Below are 24783 nucleotides of genomic sequence, written 5' to 3'. Positions count from 1 at the left end.
AATGGAGAGTTGCTTTAAAAATCCCTTTTTATGGACATTGGAAATATTTTAGCTATTTTAAAAAAATGTAACTGAAAGAAGATCCTCTTCTTTGACTTGAAGTTGTCTGACTGCTTTGCTCCTCGCTGCTTAACAGATACATGGCAGATCTGGGCTGATGTGCTCTGGCATCCCTTTTTAACACGTTACTGTTGTCATTCATTCATCCCAGGCTCACTAACTTGCTCTTTTTTTTTTTTTTTTTTTTTTTTTAAGAAAAATTAAGCCCAGTGTTTTTGAAAAGTGTTACATTTTCATTTGTTGGGCAGATCTAGGACATAGCATGAGACAGTCAACAGTAGAGCAAGAACAATGGGAGTTGAGTAGAGTTGAGTAGAGCTGAGTAGAGCTCCACAATGGGAGATAAGCAAAACTATAAAGAAAAACAGCACATGCAGTTGCAGAACAGGAATCTCTTAATAGTTTTCCCTTAGATCTCTTTCAGAGCTTTGGGCAACTTTAGTTGCCTTGTTCGGTGATATCCACCTTTCGGGGTAAAGCTAAGCATTACAGGGCTCTCAAATATTTTGAGGCTTTCAAATGGAAGACTCTTTAAAACACAGAGGAACATGACATCTCTGTCCTTGAAGATCCCTGGCTAGGCTGATAATTAGGATATTTATCTTGTTGTGTTTTTTTTTCTGTTGTCATCATCAGCTAGTCTTATTTTTGTGCTGACCACTTGGTTTTCAGTGCAAATTTAAGAGAGCGCAATCTGCCTTTAAAACCATCTCAGTGGCTGCAGGAGTGGAGCATTTTGTTTAGAGAGAGTGCAAACCACTTTCATTTCATTCACGCAATTTAGCAAACTGCATTCTGGCTATGACTTGCTCATTTTAAGATCAGCTTTAGCAATTCACATCAGATTTGTGCATCCCCTGTTGCAGGTTAACCTCCAGAGCATAGCAGAAGATGGGTGAAAACAGAGCAGTGCTCTCATGGCTTATGCCAGCAGCATGTACTTTGCAGGAAAAACAGGTTTATGCTTCTCCAAGTGGAGAAAGCAGACTTAGATTTTGTAATAAAGGCCATAAATCACCCTTCATCCAGGGCTACAAGAACTGACCTACCCTAAATGTTTAATCACTTGTAAGTGTATGATTTCATGTATTAACCAAAATGGAGTCAGGTCCTACAGAAGCACTGGCTGATCCTAATGCTTATAGCTTTTAACCTGCTTATCAGGGGCTCCTGCTTTGCAAAGCTGTTTTCCTAAAATGCTACCAAAGAAGTTGAAATGATAAATCCAGTGTTAAAACAGATGAAGAATATTTTCCTCTCAGGGAAAAAAAAAAAAAAAAAAAAAAAAAGAAACCCAAATTCTCTCATCCTACTTTCATGTGGTTCTATCCTTCATATAGGATTGTTTAAATCCTCCCTCACACTTTGGATAGCACATATAAAATGTATCTGTCATGCACTAAATTGCAAGTCATCAGGACCCATTCACTATATGCCATTTACAGCTTTCTCATCCCATGCCAGCTGAACTTTTGTATACTGAATCCCTTTGACATGTGCTACGTATAGAAATATTTTGATCCATGTCATCTGGGAGGACTTCAGAACATTGAGTAAACATTAAAGATGGTTGGGAGATTTAATTCAAAACAAATTTCATTAAATACATATTTCACTGTCATCTAAATACAGTTGCTCTTAATATAATTGTACAAAATGCCTATGTCTATATGTATAATCAAATTCATTCCTATTTACATCAGAACTGATATTCTTGCTGTTTATGGATGAATCCTCGTTTATTTGATGATATTTTCCAAAAATTTCTCAATATTAGAGTTTAAAAATTCAGTAAAAATTTCTAACCTGGGTGCATTAAATTGTTCAAGCACTCGGTTCATCTTCTATCATTGTATAATTATTATTATGCCATTTAAAATGGTTTTGAATTATTTAAAAAATAGTAAGGATAGGTAAACACTTGTAATTGTGTTCAAGGATAAACATGCCCTTGACTTTGCCAGTAAGCTATAAGCTCTAATTTCAAAAGAGATTTTGTTTAAAACCACCTAATTCTACAGTAATTCCTTTGACTCTATTAGAAATTATTCAAGATTTTTACGTACATAAATGAGACAAGGCCCTGCAACGAAAACATATTGCTCTACATCAGATATTAACATCTACATTTGCACAAAATTAGTTTTCATTATGGTGGGATTTGTTGTTATGCCTAGCAGCAGAAGAGAGCCCTTGGAAGTTAAGTGGAAAGAAAATTAGGTTAAATTATTCTATCTAATATTGCAAACGTATTTTTAATTTTCAGTCAGTGCAGTTTTGGGGCACTATTGAAAACATGAACACTAATCATGAGTTATTTAACAAATAATACAGATCCTGCAAGTTCCCTGGGCAAGAACCGTTTGTGATTTTATAGGTACATTTTTAAGTTGCAGTTCACTTTCAGTCATACCAACTGAAAATTACCAAAGCTTATTTATTATAGAAAGATAGGCTGGAAGATTGAAAACTGAATGCTCGACAAATTACTTTGAGATTAAATTCAGGGGTATTTTTAAACTTCACCAGTTTATTAAATAGAAAGTGGAGCTTGCTGTTGTTTTTTCTAGATCTCAGATAGGTTCATCAGTTTAGAGTGTGTTCAAAGCAGTCTGGTTTAAGCAGTGACTCAATTTTATTTCAGCAGATAGAATGGGAACCTGTCAAAAATATCTATTAGCTCTTCAAATGGTATCTTTCTTATTTTTTAAAATGTTAATTTTAAGAATGATTTGGAAAAAATCATTATTACTTATGATCTTGATATCATCAACAGCTTCTAGTTTACTATTGGACAAGGGTCAGAAAAAACTGCAAATTATAGTGAAAAAGAGATGGAGTAGACATAGATGAATTACAGGGCTCTCCTGGGCTTCCTAGTTGTTGGGGCTTTTTTATACTGATTTTCTGTACTGATGATAATGATTTTAGTTTTCATAGTTATCAGCTTGGATTTTGCATCTAGTCCACAAAAGCTTGGAAACTGTTCTGTGTTTGGGGAAACTCTTTTTCTAGTAAGTGAAATCACAGTTTAAAGAATTTCAGCTCTCTGGGATTATCCAAATCAGTGCATTTCCAGGTTTCTCACACCATCACTACATTATTATAGAAAAAAATAAAATTAAAACCCAATTTGTTTTCTAGCTTTGACCTGTGAAACAAAAATGTCAGAATCTCCTGGTGCAATAAACAGACTTAGCAATATTTTTCTCCACAAAATACTTGATTTCAAAGCTAAAATCGTTCACTGTTCAGAAAGCAGTCTTCATTCTTGGTCAGAAACACTAAGATGATGCTGGAAGTAACCACAGAAAGCATGGATGGGATGGTACAGTTGGGTGTTTTTTTTTCACTCCAGTTTATTTTGATTAACTGAGCAAAGTTAATTTAATCATTTCAGCTTTTGCCTTTCTTTAACCCCATGCTGTTCATACTGTTTTCTTTGTAGTCACTGAACAAGAGACTAAAGTGCCCAAGAAAACCATCATCATGTAAGTGCTAATTTTTTTTTTTGTAACATTTGTGTTTTGCCTTGCTGCCTATGCATGATCCAATAACAAGCTTGTGTTTATTGGCCATGCAAGTGTGTTCATTCCCATCCCATCAGATCTCATGGTATTCTGTGCTATGCAAAGTGACCACCTGAAAAAAATCTTGCTATCCCTTTTAAAACACAGCAGCACTAGTGCTAGACACAGCCTGGGTCGGGTTTTTTATGATAGTACATGTGGAAAAATTACACAGAATACTGATAAGAGTTGCACAAGACTTCAAGAAGTAGAGTCTGACTCTCAGTGTTGAAAAGAAACTAGCTTTGAGAAGTGGCTACTTGAAAAACTGTACAAATTTAGAAGTATATCATAATTTACAGCAGTTTTCTTCTGGCTTTCTACTTTTAATTCTTGAGGAAAGCTTTTTATGATGAAGCAGAAGGAAGATATATATTTTTTTCTGCTTCTGTCTCTGTATTTCTAATATGAAATTTTGCCCTGATAATGACTTCTTCTTCTTGTATACTTTGAGCCTGGTTTATATTGGGTGAGTGCCTATAACACAGGAAGATTAATTTCAGCAAAGAGCAGTACTTTCTCAGCCATATGTAGACCAACAGCTCATCAGTCATTAAAATCTTAATGTGTCTTCTTAAGTATCATAGACAAATACATAACAAAATTATTTCATGTGCTGGAAAGGGGACATTGTCCTTCTGTGGTAGGCCTTCAGAGCACCTCCAAGCTATTCAGATCATGACCAAATGGTAGTGGGTGACTATACAACAGATATTTTGGGGCAATGCACTCCCTCAAGAGTTGTACTGTTGCTAAAATCAGTCCTTGACTTGGACACGATGCTAAAATTAACTTCTTTTGGATGGAGAGGAGGATGTGTAAAATGACAACTATAAAGTGGTTAAGAGTTGCTTAACTTTTATCTCATTTTCTATTATGACTATTTCTTATGATCCATACACTTAACCCATTTGTAGCCAGTGGCTTATAAGAAGACATATCCCCCTCTCCTGAGAAGACAAGGGCCTTTGCCCCTCTCATTTCCACTTCATTTCAGTTAACACCTCCAGTTATTAGACTTTCTTTTTGCCTTGCAAAGACCAGAAAGTACTGTCTGTACTGTCTCAAGGATCAGGGTTCAGATACCAATGGGCTAGCTGAACAGAAAAATGTTTTTTGATGCAACATTCAGAAACATCCCAAGAAAGTCAAGGAATCGCTCAGAGTCAGACCATGTCTAAAGCTTAGTGAATCTCATCTATCTACATCCCTGTGCCTGTAAATCACCTGGAAAGATGCTTTTATTTTACATTTCTCCTGTCAGCTTCATGATTTCAAATCACAAGCAGTGAAATTACAGTTGATGAAATAATATTAAACTAATACAAAATATCATCAATTAAGCTGATTCTTAAATTTCTGACACATAAATACCATAGACTATTGCTTTGGACAGCTCAAGAAGTGATTCCTAAATTAAAGGCTGCAGTCCTAAAGGAGGTTGGTATATTTATGAGTGGGATCTCAGAACAACACAAATTCCCCTCCTTTTGCTAGTGGATGTGGTCATGAACTTCTTAGAGTGGACCTCAGCTGGAATTAGCATAGTGGTAAGGTAAAGTTCGGGAATAACTCTCTAGGGCACATCGCAGTTCTCCTTAATATGTAGTGAGCTGAGAAACACAAGCAGCTTTGAAACCACAAGCAGAAAATAATGGATAATTTAGAGATGGGATTTAACAGTCTCTGCATATGCAAATCCCAGACCCCAAAATGCACTGTAATTTTGCAATGTAGAGCAGTCAAGTGCAAACACACATGGATTCATTCTTGTCTTTATCTAGAATGGTTTAACTTTGTGTAATTCCTAAAGGCACCATGGGCATAATGAAGGCTCTGCATATACATTAAAGCTCTATAGAAAAACTATAGAAAACCTGGGGGGAAGAATAAAGCAGTGGAAATCAGCAGTAGCAGAGAGGGTGCTCTGGACAAAATCTGATTGTAGGTGCTCCAGTCCTGAACTTCACTGCATCCTCAAAGGGAGAGAATGATGATGGAAAGAAATCTGATCTCCACAGGAGGAGACAATAATAGTGTCCAAAAATTAGACCAATAGATGAGAAAGGCTACAATATATCTAAGAGGTTTAGTCTTCCATGGTGGCTAGACAAATGCAATAGGAGAAACAGGCTTTCCTTGCACAAGAACTCCTTCCACCTTCTCTGCACCTCAGTGCAAAAGGCAGAGCAGAGGTAGCTGGTGACTTGCAGCCCTATGTGCTGCTGTAAGAGGCTGGTGAGGAGAAAGAGAGAAATGAAAAAGCTGGTGTCTTGATTCATAATCACAGTCTAGGTCGTTGTCTTTACGCTTCAGCTAATCCTATTGCTTGAAGGTAGCGACAGAATCTCAACACAGAAACAAAATCAGCTTTGCCTGCTAGTTTCACTGAACCATCTACCTATGCTGTAGAGCATTGGCTTCCTTATGCTCGCAAAGCAAACACTGTCTTTACCTTCAAGGTTTTCCATGTAAGAAATGCCACTGAAAAATCTGCAGGAAAAACTGCACATTAAACATATAAATTAAGAGCACTGAAGTCTAAGCTGAGGTGTTCTTGTCCCCATATTTTAAAGCTATTTGATCCAACTTCATCTGTAGCTCATTTAAAGTCAAAGTTTGTCCTGCCATGGGAGCAGAAGATTGTTTTGACACAAGATGTGTATACACGGATGCTGAGAAGCCCCAGCTGCTTTGAATATGTCAAAACATTTAAAGTGAGCTCAGCAGAAATATACTTAGAAATTATAATTGTGCATCCCAGGTTGGTTTGGTACTCCTGTGTCAATTAGCTGTAATAGGATCAGGCTGTGTCTGCAATAATAGTATTATGAAGACGAAAAGTAAGTGTATTTGGGTATAGATGACTTGTTTTCAGGAATGCCCTTTAAATATAACTGTTCTTCATGTGAAAATGCCGATCTCTAGTCTCATAAGTCTTTAATAAACAAATTAGAGATACATTACGTTAATTAAAAAGACAAGCTGTTGAGTCTACTGTAATAAAGGTTATTTTGCCATTGAGTTTGATGAAATCAGGATTTCAGCCAAGAATACCCAGGAAAAAGTTAAATTCTTTGAGTGTTTAAAATCCCTGGGTGAAACTGCTACATGGGTACAAAGTAGTGTAGTGGATGGTCAGCAGAAGACGCATGAAATACAGTAACACCCAGGAGAACATTTCTTAGCTGGACACACTCATTGTGTGTTCAGGCACTAAAGGAGGTTAATGGAGCTACAGTTCCTCTGGGGGTAAGGGCACTGGTGTTTTCCCTGGATCAAAAAGTAAGTGGAGATGGGCATGTGGGTGTGTGTTGCGTGTGTATCCCTTCCGAAATGACATGCTTCACCAAAAGCTATAGTGCTCACAAAACTAACCCCACGTAGTGCCTTGACCAACAATAGCATGTGCTGATGGAGTGTGGCTCCCCAGAAAGTCTCATCTTCCTGCCAACTCCATTCCAACCCTTTCTGTCATCAGAGAGGAAACGATAACCACTGTGGTGAAGAGCCCAAGACAAAGGGGAAGGGTTTCTCCTGCACGTTCTCCTTCAGGTCATTCGCCTTCCCGCTCCCCAAGAGCGGAGCCAACTCCAGAGCCAGTCTATGTTTCAAAGATCAGGCAGCCTGTCCACAGATATGAGCAGGAGGCAACACCGAAGTCTGCTGTCCCCATGCTTTTTGTCACAGAACCAGAGGACAGGCAAGGAGCAGCAGCAAGAGATTTTACTGAAGAGACCAAGGTAGAAGAGAAAAAGCCCAAATGGGTTGAAGTGGAAGAAATAATTGAATTCAAGGTGAAAAAATCACCAAAACCTGCAAGGAAAAGAGGCTCTTCACCAGTAAAACAAGAAAAAGATGAATCAGGGGTGTTAACATTCACTTTTCCTAGCTCAAGGCCTAGGCGTTCCCCAGAAGATGATCCAAACACAAACAATTCCAACAATAAATTGGTGGAACAGTCAAAATCTTTGCCCAGTGACAGCCTCTCTGAAGCTGATATCCAGCCCCTGGTGTACGCAACTGAAGAGGAAGAACCTCAAGGCAGCAACGAGGACAGAAGCTTCCCTTGTGGGTCCGAACAACTAGGGAATAATTCCTTTATAGACTATGGAACAGAAGGAAAGAGCTTCTCACAGGAAACAAGTGCTCACTGTGGGTCAGACGTTGCTCCGCCACTGCTTGCCTGTGGGGGTGAGCCTTTGATCTTCAGATTTGAGACAGCTGCTGCAGACCAGCACGAACTTCTGTTCTCACTAGCGTGTCCAGAGGTCAAGGAAGAGGCAGATGAATTAGACATATCTTGGCCTGTTGAAGAGGAGGTACCCGAAGTAATACAAGATGTCCTTCCAGAAGAGGACAATGTCATTATAGTAGATGAACCAGAGGAACTACAGGCAGACGACATTAGCACCCGGGACCGCAAAATCTTAACCCACAATGGAAAATTATTAACTTTGGAGGATCTTGAAGATTATGTTCCTGAAGAAGGCGAGACCTTCAGGTGTGATGCCAAGAACCGTACGGCAGAGAAACCCTGCGAGATCTCCGTGCTCCAGACAGAGATTAATGAGCCAACAATTGGGAAGCCAGTGCTGCTGAATCTGGGGAGGCCTGTGGCGTCCAAGCCCAGGCAAAGGTTTTTCAGCCAGTTGGAGGAGCACATTCCTGGGGGCATTTTCATGTCAGCATCTAGAGTAACCGGTGCGCAGTCTGTAGGCCCCTCAAACATCTCTTTCCATGTGAGTGATACCTGCATGTCAGTGACACCCGGATTGCATGCAGCAGCAGCAGCAGCTTCTCCTGCTCCCACCTTCACAGTGAAACCATCTTTCTGCACTGAAGTCCAACTCTCAGCAGACAGCGGACAGTCAAGCTTTAAAACTGAAGTTTCCACGAGAACCGTCAGCTATGGGACTGTTGGCGAGCCCGTTACCTTGCACATCAGCACAGAAGACCTCTCCCAAAGCTGAACAGATGCAAGCATAATTTTCAACACAAAAGAAAGCAGCGTTTTAGAAAGAAGTACTGATCAAAATTGTTGTAGGTGAGGGGAATCAGTGGCAAAGATTACAAGGTAACATGTACAAGGGAATACCTTTGAGGGAAATATATTTAAATATGTCATGTTGAGCTTTTCTAGTCTTAAAGGGAACATGTCTGTCAGAAGAGTTTGTGATTTTAAAAGTTTTGGTCAAGGTGAACATATATCATTCCATAGTGGAGCAGTGATGGTAGGTTTAGGAAAAGCCTGATTCTCCTGCCTATGACAGAAATATAAATGAATAAGCGTGTTTTTGTCCATGAACTAAGAAATGATTTCAAGTGCCAATTTTACATTATTTTGTCAAGAAAGTGAAAGTATCTAAGCTTTTCGGCATCCTTCAGCAGCCCAGGATAGGAGGACTGTTTACAGCTAAAGCAATCTCCTGTCACTGTGTGTGCCCAAAGGACATGAAGCTTCACACTGTCTTGACTCAGCTATATACTTTTGACACCAATTAGCTCTAACAAATTTTACTCATAAACCTCTGATTACATTATTTTAAACTGAATAAAATTTCTGCCACAGAATGAAAAATACAGAAAATACTGCATTTACTCATGATGTAAAGGGCTGCTCATACCTTTTGGTTGGATTCCTAATTTGACTAAAGTCAGTGGTGAAAGATCCGCTGACTGAGGAAGCAAGGATTTCGTTGTTTTCTTCTACTTCAAGTAAAAGCAAAAGTCTGTCTTGTTTAAATGACTGCTATTTTCAAGTCCACTTCCCAGTTGTCTAAAGATGCAGGTTTCATTATTCTGCATTCTAGTGTAGTGGATTTATAAGCCATATATTTTAAAATACCGACTTACTTAATGTGCAGCACAAGATTAAAGTGCTGCACAAAATTACTTCTGCATCTGTAATCAAATGCTAACACAAAGAACCACAGATGTGGTCTTTGTCAAAGACTGCTACCGGAAGAATATTTGGTCTCCTGTACATGCCAGTGGTGAAATATTGCTGTTAACAGATTGAGGGATAATGTCTGCTGTACATGCTAAGAGGAATTCACCACTGAGCTACAGCAAAGTAGCAGGAGCACAAAGACAGTTTAACAAAACAAAACAAAACAAAACAAAACAAAAAGATAAAAAAGAAAAGAATTCTTTACTATAAATGCCTTGTTGAAAAACACATGTGTCCAAAATGTATTTGGTTGCTTGGAAGCACTGCCAGTTGCAATTGCATCGTATTACTGTAACCATGTAGGCTGACTTGTCTTGTAGAGGTGCTTCCTTCTGTTGAGTTTCTTTGGAGCTTTTCAGTGGGATCACTGGTTGAGGGGAAGGCTAAGATGCATTAAGCATGGCCCATTCCTTTTGGCTTCACCAAAAATGGATGTTGCACAGACATTCACATTGCTCAGCCCTGGAAAGAAATGAACTTGTAGGCCCAAATATTGCTCCCAGTTGAAGTCAGCTGAAGAGTTTGTCATTGATCTCAGTAGGACCAAGCACTGGCCCTCTTTATCTGACAAAGATATGGGGTGAAAATTCCTAACACCTTGTCCCAGCTGAGTTGTGTATACTGTTGCAATAGAAGACGTTTTCATTTAGGTGGTGTAGGGAAACCAGAAATGCTCAGTCACAGCTGAATTTTTAAATAGCATAAAGAGAAAGGATTGAGTGAGTTTCTGTCTTGGAAATGTATGCATGATGTTGTCTCAGTGTTTCCCAGCTAGGTAATTCTATGGAGCTTGTTATGGAGTCCTATGGGGAATATTCCCACTAACAGGGACTGAATTTGCAAAAGGTGCTTGCAGAAAAGAATAAGTTGTGGGGTTTTTTCCTTCTGTGGCTGCACCTTGATAATGTGTTGACTAAAACGAACATATTGCTTTCACAGCCTTTTACTTTCAATATCCAAGTAAGATATTACGTGTAATATCACGTTCATTGCCCTCATGATAAAGGATGCTTTTCCAGTGATTACATATGGTGAAAGAAATCAAGCCTCTTTTATGTTACTCTCCTGGGTTTTTTATAACATCTCCTTGATTTATACTGTTTGTTTTATAATTAAGCAATATGATGGATATATATTAGTGCTTTTTTCATATATTGCACTGTACATTGGAAAGGAACAGACATAGAACAGGGAAATACTTTCAAAACTAAAATTATTTCTTTTATATGGGGCCTGATTCTGATCTCAGTTATTCCAGCATCAATCTAGAATAATCTCACAGAAGGAAGTAGATTTCATTCAGATTTACAGATACTGCTGAGAAAGAATTTGCCCTGTGATAGACTTCAAAAACATATTATTAATCCAAACGATAATAAAGTTGTGTAAAGGAATGTGGAGGTTTCCTCCTGTTGTGGTTGATGCTCAGGTTTTTCTAAAGAAGTTGAAAGGTTACAGTTCAGATGTTTGTAGAAGAAATAACTATAATTTGATCCATTAGCTCGAAGCAATTAACATCTGTTTACATTTTCTTTTGAAATCTACTCAAAAGAGAATCAATTGAAAGGAATTTTTAAAATTCTATGCAGGACTGTTCAAAAAGTGAAAGGCTTATGAAAAGTTCGTTACATATACTTTCAAAGTGTTTTCCTAGAGGTTAAAAATTATGCTTGTAAGTGATTGAACTGTGTAGATAACTAATGAGACGTGTGGGGGTTTATTTCTTGTAGATGAAAACATAAGGCTGTATTAAAAATTTTAATACAAAGAAAGTTTTACTAGAATTCCTGCAGGTAAATGGGTATTGATAAAGTGGAAACTTCAGTTTGCTTGACATACAAAAAGAAAAACACGTAAAAAAAATCAAATATGCTGTTAGATGCTGAGTTTATGTCAATAAACATCTTGCATCAGCTGTCACTGAATTCACTGGGTTTCTGTGTTCTTCTCTGTTCACGGCACTTGATAGTCCATTAGCTCATTCTCTTCTCTCATTGACTTCAACAAGATCTGGGTGGCAAACCAAAGAACATTAATGCAGTTGGGCTCTGGTTCCTTTTTTTATTAACTGCTTCAGAAGTGTTCATGTGAAAGAACCTGGTATTGGAGATACTTTCAGATCTATGAGTCAACAATTTTCAACTTTGCTCATACTCTTGGGTCCTTCTTTGAGGCTGGGTTGGAACTTCAAATATGTGTCAGTCTTGTGTTCCTTGTTATTGGCTGAAGGAGATGTGAGGCAGAAAGGTTCACAGTTGGGTTTTTAGAATTGGGAAACAGACTGTCCATGACAGGTGTGTCATTACTGTGACATTAGTTTGATGTACCTCAGGTCAGCAGCTTGACTCACAGTGTGCAACAGCACTAAACAGGGAGGAAAATAGCATGGGTGAGACCTGTGGTTATGTATAACCTGTATATGTATACCTGTGAATATATTTTCTCATTGAGAGATACCAAGAGTGTTTTATACCTTTCCAAACAGTTCACATGTTGGCAGCTGCCCAGCTTATAGGATATCACCAGTTGGCAGCAATCACAACAGGAACACCAGGCAATCAAAGTAGTTATCTAGGAAAATATTTAAAGATCTTCTGCCTAGCCCAGCGCTGATGAACACTGATGGGCAGTCTCACATGGGAAATCATGTGAGCAAAACTTGCTTTTTCCATCAACAAACCCAGAACTGAAATATTTCATAACCACTATGCTCATGGGGAGGACATTGAAAACAAAAATCAAGTGAGATATTTTCAAAGGGATCTGATCCAAATGTACCTTCAACTTTACCTACTAAATCTATCATGGGAATTTGATTTCTTAAGGCTGGTATAGCAGCAGAATCAAGACAGCTACAAGACATGCTTCTGTGTGAACAACATTAAGTCAGAGCCATTTGTGTGCAAGTGCTCTTACTTCTTCTTGAACTACATGACGACTCCAGTTTGTGCTCTTGGCAGGCAATCACGTCATGATCATGATAAATTGTCTTAGTCTGGCATGCATTTATCTGTCTTAATGGTCACTTGAGGGTTGTCCTAGATATTGTCTGACCCTTTGTTGTGCCTCTTGCAGAAGGTGTACTGGGCAGGAGATCGGATGAGATGAGCTCCTGAGTTCCTATGATCCTAGCCTAGCCTGGCTTCTTCTACCAGTACTATCTGGGGATGAGACCATGGTATTTCTCTCCTGGGTGACCATTATGAAAAGACAGATGCTTGAAGATCCATCTTGATGTGTGGGAAGCTTTTGTCTTCTCTCTGCCTTCAAGATAGTGAGTTTCTTGAGGCAGGAGTTATATCTTTCTCTGTATCATGCTTCCTTAGACAAAATTGCTGTGCATTACTGTACAAACCAGGTGACTTTGCCACATGAGTCTAGAAGCATAGTCTGGTACTAATTTCAAAGTCCCAGGTACCTTCTAGTGCAAATCCCACCAAAAATATTCAGATACTGTAAAGTAGGAAAAATACATTACTCTAGAGCAAGAAGTAGCATTTCTCTCACACTTAGGCTCACAAAGCAGTATAGCCCTCCTTTCTTTCCTCTGCCCTTCTCCAGAGTCATTGATGAGGCTGGTACTTGCAAACTCCTTCTCCTTTCCTGTGAGAATAACATCCTCCTTGCACATAGGATATGTATCAGTGCAATGGGTCACTGCTGGGTTCATTTCATTGATCTTAATAAAGGTATTTTTGACAGAGCAGCCAACGTAGTGTTGAAGAGTGGAAGATCCTTTGTTCTGATGTCAGAGAGAGGGTGTGTGTATGTGTGTGTGCAGTGTCCTCAGCCTGGTGCGATATGTCTTTCTGAAGTGTGTAGTGCCAACCTTCTTATTTGAAGTCTTAGCTACGTTCTGTCTTGCTGGACTAAGCATTTCTGCATCAGCTCTTTGCTCCAGGAAGGGAAAATGATACTTCTGCAAATATTTCGATGGGTTAGAAGATACTGCTGTTTCCTTTTTACCCTAAAGAGAGAAAAGCTATTGTTCTTGTCTGTAGGAATGACTTTCCCACAGTCAGAGATGGAGACTTCTGTCCAGGCCTCACTTCAGCGTGCTGATAAGGAGATCAAGAAAGCTCTAAAGAAACTCGTGGACACCGCATCAATGCTGGTGACTCTTCCCCCGGGCATGCAAGAAGAAACTGGTGGCCTTGGCCTTCCTGGGTACATTCCTTCAGACCTCTCAGAAACAGCAGCTCGGTCTTCTGGGGTAGTTCATGAAGCCAGCACACAAACCCAGACTGCTGGAGGGCATGGTAGGTTTGGCATGAATCTGGAAAATGTCCCATGGGAATCAAGAGAAAGAACAAACCAATAATGATTCCCGCCCACCTCATTTTTCTGTTTTGTTGTGTTTTGAGCAGTTGAAGATAAAGAGAGGACATTCAGACCCAAAGAAACATGGGGGGGGGGGGGGGGGGGGGGTTGGGGTTAGGTTGGATACAAGTTTAGGGCATATCTTTCTGGAAACAGAAAACTGTGCCCGAAGTAGAGTTTGTTTCATCACCTGCCCAAAATGAAGGGATAGGGGATTCTTTTTTCACATTTAAGCTTTTGACCCAGGGCTTGCTTCAAAGTTTTTTTGGGGAAAACAGGGGGTGGGGTTCCACCTTTCTATTTATAGAAGTCATTTGCTTTTTTATTTGGTAGGGAGGGTAAAGGAGGTCACTCTTCTTTTATTGTTTGCCATAAACAAGCTGGAAATGTGTTTAACACTCCTGTATCAACTGTCAGACTTTATAGGATGTTGAGTGTATCAAGTTCACCTGCATGTTACTGGTTCTGGAGCCTTGGTAGACTCCTTATCAGTTTCTGTGTTATTAAAACCATTATGTGTGATTGTGTTGCCAGAACAAGTCTTCTGTCTTGGCATTATTGAAAAAAAACCAAACCCAAACCCAAAACATGAATGAGCAGCAACCCTTCCAGTTTCCCTCCTTTTCTGCCATATCTACTTGTCTAAGCTGTCTGTGTCGTCAGAGTAACTGTCTTTCACCAGTGTTGACTTAAAACGACAATGTCAAGCAGCCTTCAGCCCTCAAACTTCAGATGCTGCTTTAAAAAAAAAAAAAAAAAAAGAGATATTCTTGTCTAAAACTTAACAAAGGTAGAAATAGATTTTGTGGAATCAGACACAAAATAACTACATTTAAAAATAGCAGAGCTGCAAGACCTTTTTTCCTTTCTAGTAGGAAATCATCTATGAAAATAATCCTCTTGTGAAGTGGGATGACTCAAAAATCATAACTAATATGTCAACTGGCAGATTATTTCCTTAGTCAAAACTACAGAGATAGTATGACAATGAATGAGGTGGTTTTGCAGTCCTTTCATCCTTTCAGTTTTAGAGAAAACTAAACATATTATTAACATAGAGAATTATTTTAATAAGAAGGAGTCTTGACAATTGTCCCTATCATCACATGCTTTGAATAAAAAGAAGGCAAATATTTTGATCGTGCTGGCAATAGAAAAGCACAATCCCACCAATTTGGGATTTCTGACCCTGCCAGTAATGCCTTATCTAACCATGTTTTCCATCCCAATAGAGCTATTTTATAGGATTTCTAGAAAACTGATGCCTTTTTTCCAAAATCAGCCAGTTCCAAACATCCCTCGAGTGCTTCTTAAAGAGGCTCTTCCTGTTGGGCACAAGACTCCTCTCGATTTAATCTTTTCTCCTCAGATGAAAAAAGAGGTGATGCACTTTATCCTATAGGTTAACTACAATGAACAATACAAGACAATCAGGTACTTCTGGAATGCAAGATCAAACCAGGTTTTGAAGATATACCTGATAAAATAATTAATAATAAAAGAAGAACAATACCTGGACTGCCATCAAGCTTCACCACCCTTTTGTTTTCTTGTTCCTATAAGCCCCAAATGCCAAAACTAGTTCTAGCGTAACTTAGAGTTGTACAAGGACATTTTCAAAGAACACAGTGGAGGTGCACCAATGCTGACTTTCTAACATCTAACATCTTCCATATTAACAGACCTCCATCTTATTTCTGTATTAGTTGTATCCCCACCCAGGATCTGCCGTGACCACATCAGTCTTACACTGATGTAACCTTACTCGTTTCACTGATGCTGTCTGTGACTGCACCAAGGAGTCAAGAATGCAGTGTTTAACTGAAGCATTCATGTGTACATACGTCATACATTGGGCATCCCTGGAAGTATTTAAAAGATGTGTAGATGTGGTGCATTGGCAGTGCTGGGTAAATGATTTGACTTGGTGGTCTTAAGGACCTTTTACAAACTAAATGATTCTATGATTTCATCATAGCCATGAGCTGGAAGTCAAATACCATTAAATTATCTCCTATAAAGGATGCATTGAGTTCATGCTATCCTTCCAGTCACCCTATTTGTTCTTGTCCCTACTGACTGCCTTTCTTATTTTTGTCTCTGTGTGTTTCCTTACAGAATATTTAGTTTTTCCCAGTCAGCAATATGCCCCTGTTGAGTCTCGCTTGTGTTATTCAAGCCCTTTGCTTAATATGGTCAGCTGACAGATGTGGTTCTGACACAAGGCAGGCTAGAGATGGCTCCAAAGGTTTGCTCTGGGTTTCAGGTGTGCTGTCATAGATGATGTGTATAACTTGCCCTATTTTTGCTGCCAGACAAAGCACAAAGGCAGATTCCAGCTGAAGAACCAAGTGTGCCAAAGCCCACTCCCAGTCCTTCCAGTGAAAAGACAGCTCATGGTGAGGAAAGCACTCAGGAGCGCACTGTTCCTATTACCAGGTAAATACCCATCTCAATATACAGATTCCCAAATGTGGCAGGCTTTGTTGTAAGAAAAGCAAATCCTCTGTGGCGGAGGAAGTAAGTGGTGACTTGAACTGATTCTTATAGGTTTGTTATTTTTATTTTAGAGTTCTGTTCACACATGCGTTATGCAAGAAGGATAGAAAAGGTTGAAGAGAAAATAATTCCTCCAAAACACAATTCTTCTTGCATTAATTTTAAGTAAATTATCATTTGTGTGGTGGTTAAACACACAGATCAATGGCAGGGTGTGATCCTGCGTGTCTGTAGTTGTATGTGACTATGTAATGATCTTTTCTCTTGGTCTTTGTGAAAGAACATCACCAGAGACAGGGGACTGGTACAGAAGAGAAGGAGATGTGGTCTGGGATGTACACAGTGAAGTTTATATTGAGACCACAGAAAGAACTTGTGTGTATAAGACTGAGGAGAAGCCCCCAACAAGTAAGAAAACCTTGTTTCCCTTTCCCACTCCCAGAATTGCCTTTGTCTTCTCTTTGGGTAATAAATTCTGCTGACTGTTGTGGTTTGGGTTTTTTTAATAGTGCTTCCATTTCTTCAGCAGCAACTGTTTATTAAACAAAAAGTAATAGAGCATCATGAAGATAAAAAGCCTAAAAGTAATGCTGGTATAAAGAAATGTAAATATATTGCTGTGATATCTCTTGATTTTACATTAAGCTAACGTTATATCCTAAATGGTCAGTCCAACAAACCCCATTTGAGTAACTGAACCTATGTAATCACACTATGAGTAAAGTTATTGTGTTGTGCTTGCAGCAAAACCTTGTGTCTCACCAGGTCCTCCCTATATGCAAGTGACGATAGAGGATGTGCAGGTGAATTCTGGTGAGCGTGCCAAATTTCAGGCAGTCATTGAAGGAACCCCTCAGCCCACCGTTTTGTGGTTTAGGGTAAGTGCAGAATTTTCTCTGGCTGAGTAAGGACTGCGGAAAGGACTGTAGGGCTGTACTTCTGTGGGGAATTTCTTTTGCTCTTTCATCCCACACATCTTACACTGATTCTGGGTCCTGTCTATAGACTCCATTGAGCCAACTGCAGTTCTCACCAGCCGTTGTCTCATCCTGTGTTGCCTCCAGTGACACTGTAGCTTCTTTAGCCAAGCGGGCAACCAATTATTTTGGGGACCAAGATAGGCTGGAGAAGAGATTGGTTCCTGTTCTGAGAGCCATTGAGATGTGTGCTGTAGCTTGAGGGGCAGGGAAGGGATTTAGGGTGGTTAATTCCAGTTGTCAATGTGACTTCCAATGTGAATCCCAGTTCCAATGTGACTGTATCTTTTCTGCAGCTAATTGGTAAAATAAGTGTGACTAAGGACAATGAATATCACATAGGAAGGAAAGAGAAGTAACTGATGATTTGTCAGAGTATTGTCACGTCCCTAAAATGAGCCAGTGCTGCTCTGTAGCGATTGTCTGTAACTCTTCTATTCAACTGCTTTGTACACACAGTTTTATTCCATTTTATTTTTTTTTTTCCGGTATGGGAAGTGCAAAGATGGGCTACTCAGACAAACAAAATAACCTTAAAAACCACAAGCAAAAATACAAAGTACCCCCTCCCACATGCACACACCCGAACAGCTTGAAAAGAATAATAACAAGGCAACAGTGTATGATACACCCTGTCAATATTCTTGCAATAGCTGACATTTATCAGCTCAGAGTTATGGCAAGCAAGCTGAACTTTTACACAGTAAAGTTCTCTGCATGCTTATCTCTTCTCCTCTTGCACCCATGCAAATGCCTTGAGGCACTCCTCCCTGTGAGGAGAGGCTTCAGCAAAGGCCAGGGATAAGCCAGGAACAGGCAGCCCTTGGGGAGGGTGGCAAGAAGGGGGGGGGGGGGAAGTGAGTGAACGAGGTTTGTGATTGGGTTTAAACCACAACACGTACAGTATCCATTGTCAAGGAGTTCAACCCAATGACAGTATGCTGCCTGAAGTGCCACCTCTTTTGTGGCTGTTGTGTACATATTTGCCACCAGCTTCATGTGTTGGTTCTTATATCTTGTACAAGGAAAAGTTATCTCTGCCTATTCACTAGGCTATTCATAATTCTGCACAGCTCTATCATGTCATATTGGTGGACGCCCCCCACTTCCAGGCTGAAGAGTTTCAACTTGCTCTGTCAACCCTCCGTCTGAAGATGTTACAGAAAGAACATTGCTGCAACAGTACCACACACTGGGCAAACCAAGGATTTATAAGACGATGCTTTCTGTCTTACTCATTTCTTCCCTAATGATTTCTAACATCTGGTACTTTCTGATGGCCATCAAGCACTGAGCTGGGGCTGCCATGGAGTGATTTACTGTAACTAGAGGTTTTGCTCCAGTGTAATAAGCAGCAGCTCTGCGACCAGCATTTCATGTGGGAGAATAGGGTTGCATCACTTTACATTTCTTGTATTATATACATTTATCTGGCACCTTACTGCCCAGAAAGGCAGTTTCATAAGGTCTTTGTAAATCTTCATATCTACTGTATCACACACTGTCCTTCCTGTCCTTTTTTCCATAGTATTTATGCATATATTGAACAGCACAAGTGCCAGCACAAGCTGGAGACCAGTCAGGAGCACAGAAGCTGATCCTTGTGCTCCCTGGGCTGACTGAGATCCCTCGCAAGCCCGTATTCCTATGAATGGGTTACGAAATGAAAACATCATTAGGTGATGTCAAAGCAGAGAACGTTAGATGTGGAAGACTTCTTCAGCCACCACTTTGTTAGTGAGATTTCCTAGCCTAAGTGGTCTGTGCTGTACCTGTGCTCACGTATCCCGATTCTTGAAGAGAAGAAACATCCATTTCCATCTTTTTTTCTTCCACTGACAAACTGTCATTTCATTATTTCAGGGCACTTCGCTGCTGACAGACAGCAACAGGCTCCATCAAGGGAATGAAGGAACAATGTATTTCTTAGTTATTGATGACGTTGTCTTGGAAGACGGTGGTGTTTATACCTGTGTTGCCAAAAATGCAGGAGGGGAGGTTTTGTGCAAAGCAGAGCTTATCGTACGTGAAGGTAATGTCATTCTTTCCACTTCAGGAGCTGATTCTATAGCCATTGCAGTATATATTCTGTTGTGGTCATCTTCTGGTGCCCATGTGGTATCCTCTCTGTATTCCTGCATATCATTTGTCTATTACCAGTATGGCACTGGTATACATATATATATACAAACACACACATATACTGAGATTGTTTTTTTTCTCTGCTTCAGACTGCATGATGAACTGGTACAATGTGCCACAGAAATAAGTGGGGCCTTGACAGGCTGGGAGAGATGGGGTTATTCAGCCTGAAGAAGAGAAGGCTCCAGGGAGACCTTAGAGCAGCTTCCAGTAACTAAAGGGGCTGGCGAGATATCTGGAGAAGGGCTTTCGACGAGAGCCTGTAGGGATAGGACAAGGGGAATGGCTTTAAACTGACAGAGGGGAGATTTAGATGAGATCTGAGGCAGAAGTTCTTCCCTGTGAGGGTGGTGAGGCCCTGGCACAGGTTGCCCAGAGAAGCTGTGGCTGCCCCATCCCTGGCAGTGCTCAAGGCCAGGTTGGATGGGGCTTGGAGCAACCTGGTCTGGTGGAAGGTGTCCCTGCCAACAGCAGGGGTTTGGAACAGGATGAGCTTTAAGGTTCCTTCCAATCCAAATCATTGTGTGATTCTATGTCTTTGGTGCTGTTCTGCTCTTCAGGCTGTCTCTTCTATTTATTTGGGTGAAGATGCAGCCAAAGAATTTGTATTAAAAGGCTCTGTCATCGAACAGCTCCATTTAATTCTGTGTACAAGTTTAGAGAACCCCTGTAATTTTACTTGCCCTAAATTGCTCTTTTATAACTTTGCATGCTATTAGCAAGGCATTGTTGTCTGAATAGTAACACTTATATTCCTTCATTTCCAAAGCTAAGAAAGACCAAGCAGCAAAGAAGGTGGCCACCAGGAGAAAGCTCCATTCCCTGTATGAGGTTAAGCAGGAGATTGGAAGGTAAATGAATTTTCCAACTTCATGACATCACTGCTGGAAAATATGTAATTGCCCATCTGAGCTGCTGAGTATATATGTAACCAGTGGTTGGCCTAGCTGTAATAAAGTATGGAAAGGTGAAAAGCAGAACTGCAAGGTCACCCGTTATAGGTATGCTGGAAACACTTCCCTGAAGTTTCTGACAGGGGATGGGAGAGTCCATACAGCCCATACATAGGTCTAGGTAGCTCCAGCCAGGAAAAATACCAACCAGAGGCTGGCAGAATAGGCTTCTTGACAGTGTTAGCATCACAAGTCTGTATCAATGTATGGACAAGCACTGAGTCCATCCAGAGGATCCAAGAGCATCAGCCTTTGTCAGCACAAGGCTGTCACCTGAAACAGCTTTTCCCTGGATGTGAACTCGTTGCTTAGATTTGGAGACAGCCAGGAGAGGGCAACAGCACCTCACAATCAGGAAAATAAGCTTTTTATGTTGGAGAGTTTAAGCCCTGAGCAGAATGGAGCAATCAAAGGCTGGGATGTGGAAAGGTCTACACATGCTGGGCTTTGAACTGAGTCTGAACAGTGCTTGTCCTTTGATTTTTCACAGGGGCTGCTTCAGCTTTGTGAAACGAGTTGTACACAAGGGGAACAGAGTGTCTTGTGCTGCCAAATTCATACCTCTGCGAAGCAAAACGAAGGCTCGAGCACATCAGGAGAGGGATATTCTTGCCTCTCTGTCCCATGACAGAATTACCAGGCTCCTGGATCAGTTTGAAACACGGAAAACACTGATTTTGATTCTGGAGTTGTATCCTTTTCTGTGCTGCTTGTCTGAGGAGGCTGGGGAGTATTAGGTAGAGCTCATTTATTAACTAACTAAGCAATTAACCATGTTTTTGTTTTGCCTGAGGTAACAGGACATGCACAATCTTTCTCTGCATTACAGGATGGCATAGCTCCCTAAGATCTTCACTGAAGTACTATGTTTCTGTTATTTCAGGAAAATAATATACTTGTGTATGCAAGTGTAAATGAGTTGTTATGCACCACAACTCTTTTCTGAGACGTCTGGAAGTTAAAAGTCTGTTTCCATGAGATCCAGTCTGGGTGAGCATGAGGAAAATGCAGTGCAGAGCAGAAAAGCCCATAGCTCACAGGCAGATGTTAGCACAGGGGACACCATGCTCCTGCTCAGAGGGAGCACAAGTTCAGAGCAGCCTAATTCTGCAAGGACATGGTTGTAACAGAGATTTTAATGAATTACATGCACATCATGTTGCTTGAGATCACTTTGTGAATTCTGCTGTCAGCTGGATAGAGGTGGTTACAAAGTAAAAATAAGCATTTAACTGTAGTTCTGTTTTCCCTTAATGCTGTTGTCAGATGCTCCAGCGAAGAGCTCCTTGACCGTTTGTTTAAGAAGAGTGTTGTCACTGAAGCAGAGGTAATCCTTCTTTCTCATTTGAAAGTTCAGAGTTGGTGGGTACCACCAGAGTATCTTCCAGCTGAATTTTCCTCTTTGAATGAGGAATGTCTTTGAACCAGTGATAATCTGTCAGAACAGAGTCAGACTTTGAAATGTTTTTCCATCAATGTTCATTGCTGAGCTGAGTTTCTTTGGGGAATAACCAGACAGGGGCAGTGGTTTTGACCAGCAGCATTGCATTCAGCCTAATACAGATGATGTTTGCTCTCTTATCATCACTTTTTTGCTAGCCATCACCTGGAGCTCCTGCACCTTCACTTGTTTAATACCACTTTATCCCCTTGCAATTTTACTTCTATCTACTCCCTTTCAGGCTCCAAACCAGAAGCTGAAATTACAGTTTCTAAGGGTTTTGTTGAGATTCTTCATGCTCAGAGTTCAAAATCATAGGCTGGTTTGGGTTGCAAGGGAACCTAAGTATCATCTCGTTCCAACCCCCAGCTCTCTTCTCCAGGCTGAACAAACGTTTCACATCTCCCATCTAGTAGCCAGGTGTACCATATTTATTGCTAAAATGGATTTTTCTTAGGAATACTCAGAGGGAAACATCATAGAATCATAGAATGGTTTGGGTTGGAAGGGACCTCTAAGATCAAATGTCAGCTAACCTTGTAGAATGTCAAAGGTAGAGGACTTCCAAAGCTGGAGCTAGCTGTAAATCTTCACTCCTTGTTCAGTCATAGTTAGATTGGACCTACATATGGTCAAGAAAACAGGTTTACAACATAGCTGCAAAATGGTAAAATGTATTTGTGGTTTAAATGTGTTTGATTTACACAAAGGCAGAGCTGAGTTTGAGTTAGAGATAAGTTGGACAGTCGGTAAGGGTCATTGAACCTGAGCATTTCCATATCTCTTTTTTGAATGTTTGTAGGGTTGTGGTTTTTTTAAAAAATAAGGATTTTTTACATATAGAAGGTTTCAGTGGGATAACGTGTGTCACACAAGAGGTACAGCTTCATTCCACAGGTTAGGTTCGCATCTTTCAACTGCAAGACTAATATAAGAATTTCATTCTGGTTTTAGAAGTATTTCTAGTTCAATCTCTCCCACTCTCATATATTAAGAACATTACTGGAATCAGGGACCCTCTTATTTACTATTAATGTTTATCAATTAATTAATAATTGATTTAATTTTTAGGTCAAATTGTATATCAAGCAAATTTTGGAAGGAATCAAATATCTTCATGACAACAACATCCTTCATTTGGACATTAAGGTAAAGTGCAATTGCAGGTCTAGCTTGTCATAACTTCTTGTTGGTCAGGGGATGCGTGTTCTCTATTTGAGTTATTCTTACTTACCACTGAAAACATTGCCTGCTTTCAATGAAAGTTTCTCCGTTTGTTTTATTTCATTTACTAGCCACTGAATATCCTCATGGTTTATCCTGAAAGGGAAGACCTTAAGCTCTGTGACTTCGGATTTGCTCAGAAGATCATGCCCTTTGAGCCCCAGTTCAGCAAATATGGATCTCCAGAGTTTGTTGCCCCAGAAATTGTTACTCAATCTCCAGTGTCAAAAGCAACTGATATCTGGTAACTTGTCATCTTTCTAAAAAGCTATTGCCCTAGACAGCCTGAACATCCATTAATTTTTAATAGGTAAATTGAGTAGTGATAATAACACAAGAAACTGAAAGCGAACACTGAGAACCCAAAACCCACCAGGGCTCTTTTAAGCTCCTTCTGTCTATTTTATTCAACCATAATTGAACTCTGACAGCTAATTAATGAAAGGAGCATCTTAGAGAGAATGATCTTTATGAGAGGCAGCAACTAGGGAGAATGATCCTAAGGGGTTTCTTAGAAAAGACAAACAAACTCAAAAAGGGTATTTTTAGTCTTCTCCTCTATCTGTGTTTTAAAAATGAAGGATTATTTGAGAACAATTTTTTTTTTTTAATGTTGAATGGAAAAAAAATGAAAGGTGAAAAACATACCTTTTGGGATTTATTTTGGTTGGAAAGGAGGATGAAGAAGGATGAAGAAATAGTGACAAAAACATTTGTGTTTCCTCTTTCCTCAGGGCTGTCGGAGTCATCACATATTTAAGGTAAATAAATCTTCTTGGGAAGATTCATTCAATATCCCTTTGTCAGTCAGAGCTCTCCAGTACCTTCAAGTGAAGCACCTGAGTGAAGCACTGAGTCCTACAACAAGGGCAATTCACTCTTTCCTGGTTTCCCAGGGCTTGGGTCACTGTTCCTGCCTGGAGACCTAATAGTTGCTCTCCTTGCAGCTAGTGATGAAGGCAGTGGATGAGGCTCAGACTTCCCCTTGCCTGTTTTAGCTCACACCCTACTGTAGCTGTGCAAAAGCAAATTCTTAATTCCTTATCTGTGAAACAGGGATAAATAATTCTGTCAAGTGCCATGTAATACTGAGGTAAAAGATGCTCTGTTAGTGGGGATATTGCTCACAAGTATTGCAAGTCCTACACATGGAGTCACTCAAGCATTTTAAAGCTCCTTGCAAGCATTTGTTCTGTCATTTGAATAGCAAATAAAAGCCTAAAGTCTTTCTCATTTTATGTTGTTTGATAAATAAGCCTAACATGCAAGTCTCCATTTGCTGGAGAGAATGACAGAGCAACCCTTCTAAATATCCAAAATGGGGAAATTTCATGGACCATTCCTGATTTTGTTCACTTGACTGAAGATGCAAAGGACTTCATGAAAAGGATCCTACAGCAGCAGCCCAAGTGAGTACACTTTTGCGCTTCCTACAGCCAGTGTGCAAAGATGTTAGTGTCTCAGCAGGCAGATCTCAGCTCATCAGAGCTGTGGTTGTTTATAAAAGTAGAAATCTGAGTGAGATGTGGTGTGTTATGCTCTAACAATTCTTTATTATTCCCCATTACCCAAAGCACAACTCAGCAATTTGTGAAATTGGCCCAGTTCTGGTATGGTGATGTCCTTACTCACTCACTCTTCAGGG

The 24783-nt window shown here is 40.0% G+C and overlaps 1 protein-coding gene across 1 annotated transcript in view; it reads left to right on the top strand.

The window, feature by feature from the left end:
- The window catches only part of OBSCN (obscurin, cytoskeletal calmodulin and titin-interacting RhoGEF), a 185376-nt gene that overhangs the window by 142728 nt on the left and 17865 nt on the right, over nt 1-24783 (top strand). Inside the window, exons 95-106 of the mRNA XM_065666939.1 lie at nt 13584-13841; nt 16218-16341; nt 16682-16809; nt 17167-17279; nt 19242-19410; nt 20290-20371; nt 20964-21164; nt 21740-21800; nt 22986-23063; nt 23210-23382; nt 23873-23899; nt 24395-24547. Of these exons, the coding sequence (XP_065523011.1) occupies nt 13584-13841; nt 16218-16341; nt 16682-16809; nt 17167-17279; nt 19242-19410; nt 20290-20371; nt 20964-21164; nt 21740-21800; nt 22986-23063; nt 23210-23382; nt 23873-23899; nt 24395-24547 (1567 nt within the window). The remainder of the gene's footprint in view (nt 1-13583; nt 13842-16217; nt 16342-16681; nt 16810-17166; nt 17280-19241; nt 19411-20289; nt 20372-20963; nt 21165-21739; nt 21801-22985; nt 23064-23209; nt 23383-23872; nt 23900-24394; nt 24548-24783) is intronic.

Source organism: Lathamus discolor, chromosome 2, assembly GCF_037157495.1.
Source record: "Lathamus discolor isolate bLatDis1 chromosome 2, bLatDis1.hap1, whole genome shotgun sequence".
Classification (NCBI taxonomy): domain Eukaryota; kingdom Metazoa; phylum Chordata; class Aves; order Psittaciformes; family Psittacidae; genus Lathamus; species Lathamus discolor.
This window is presented reverse-complemented; position numbering and strand designations above follow the sequence as displayed.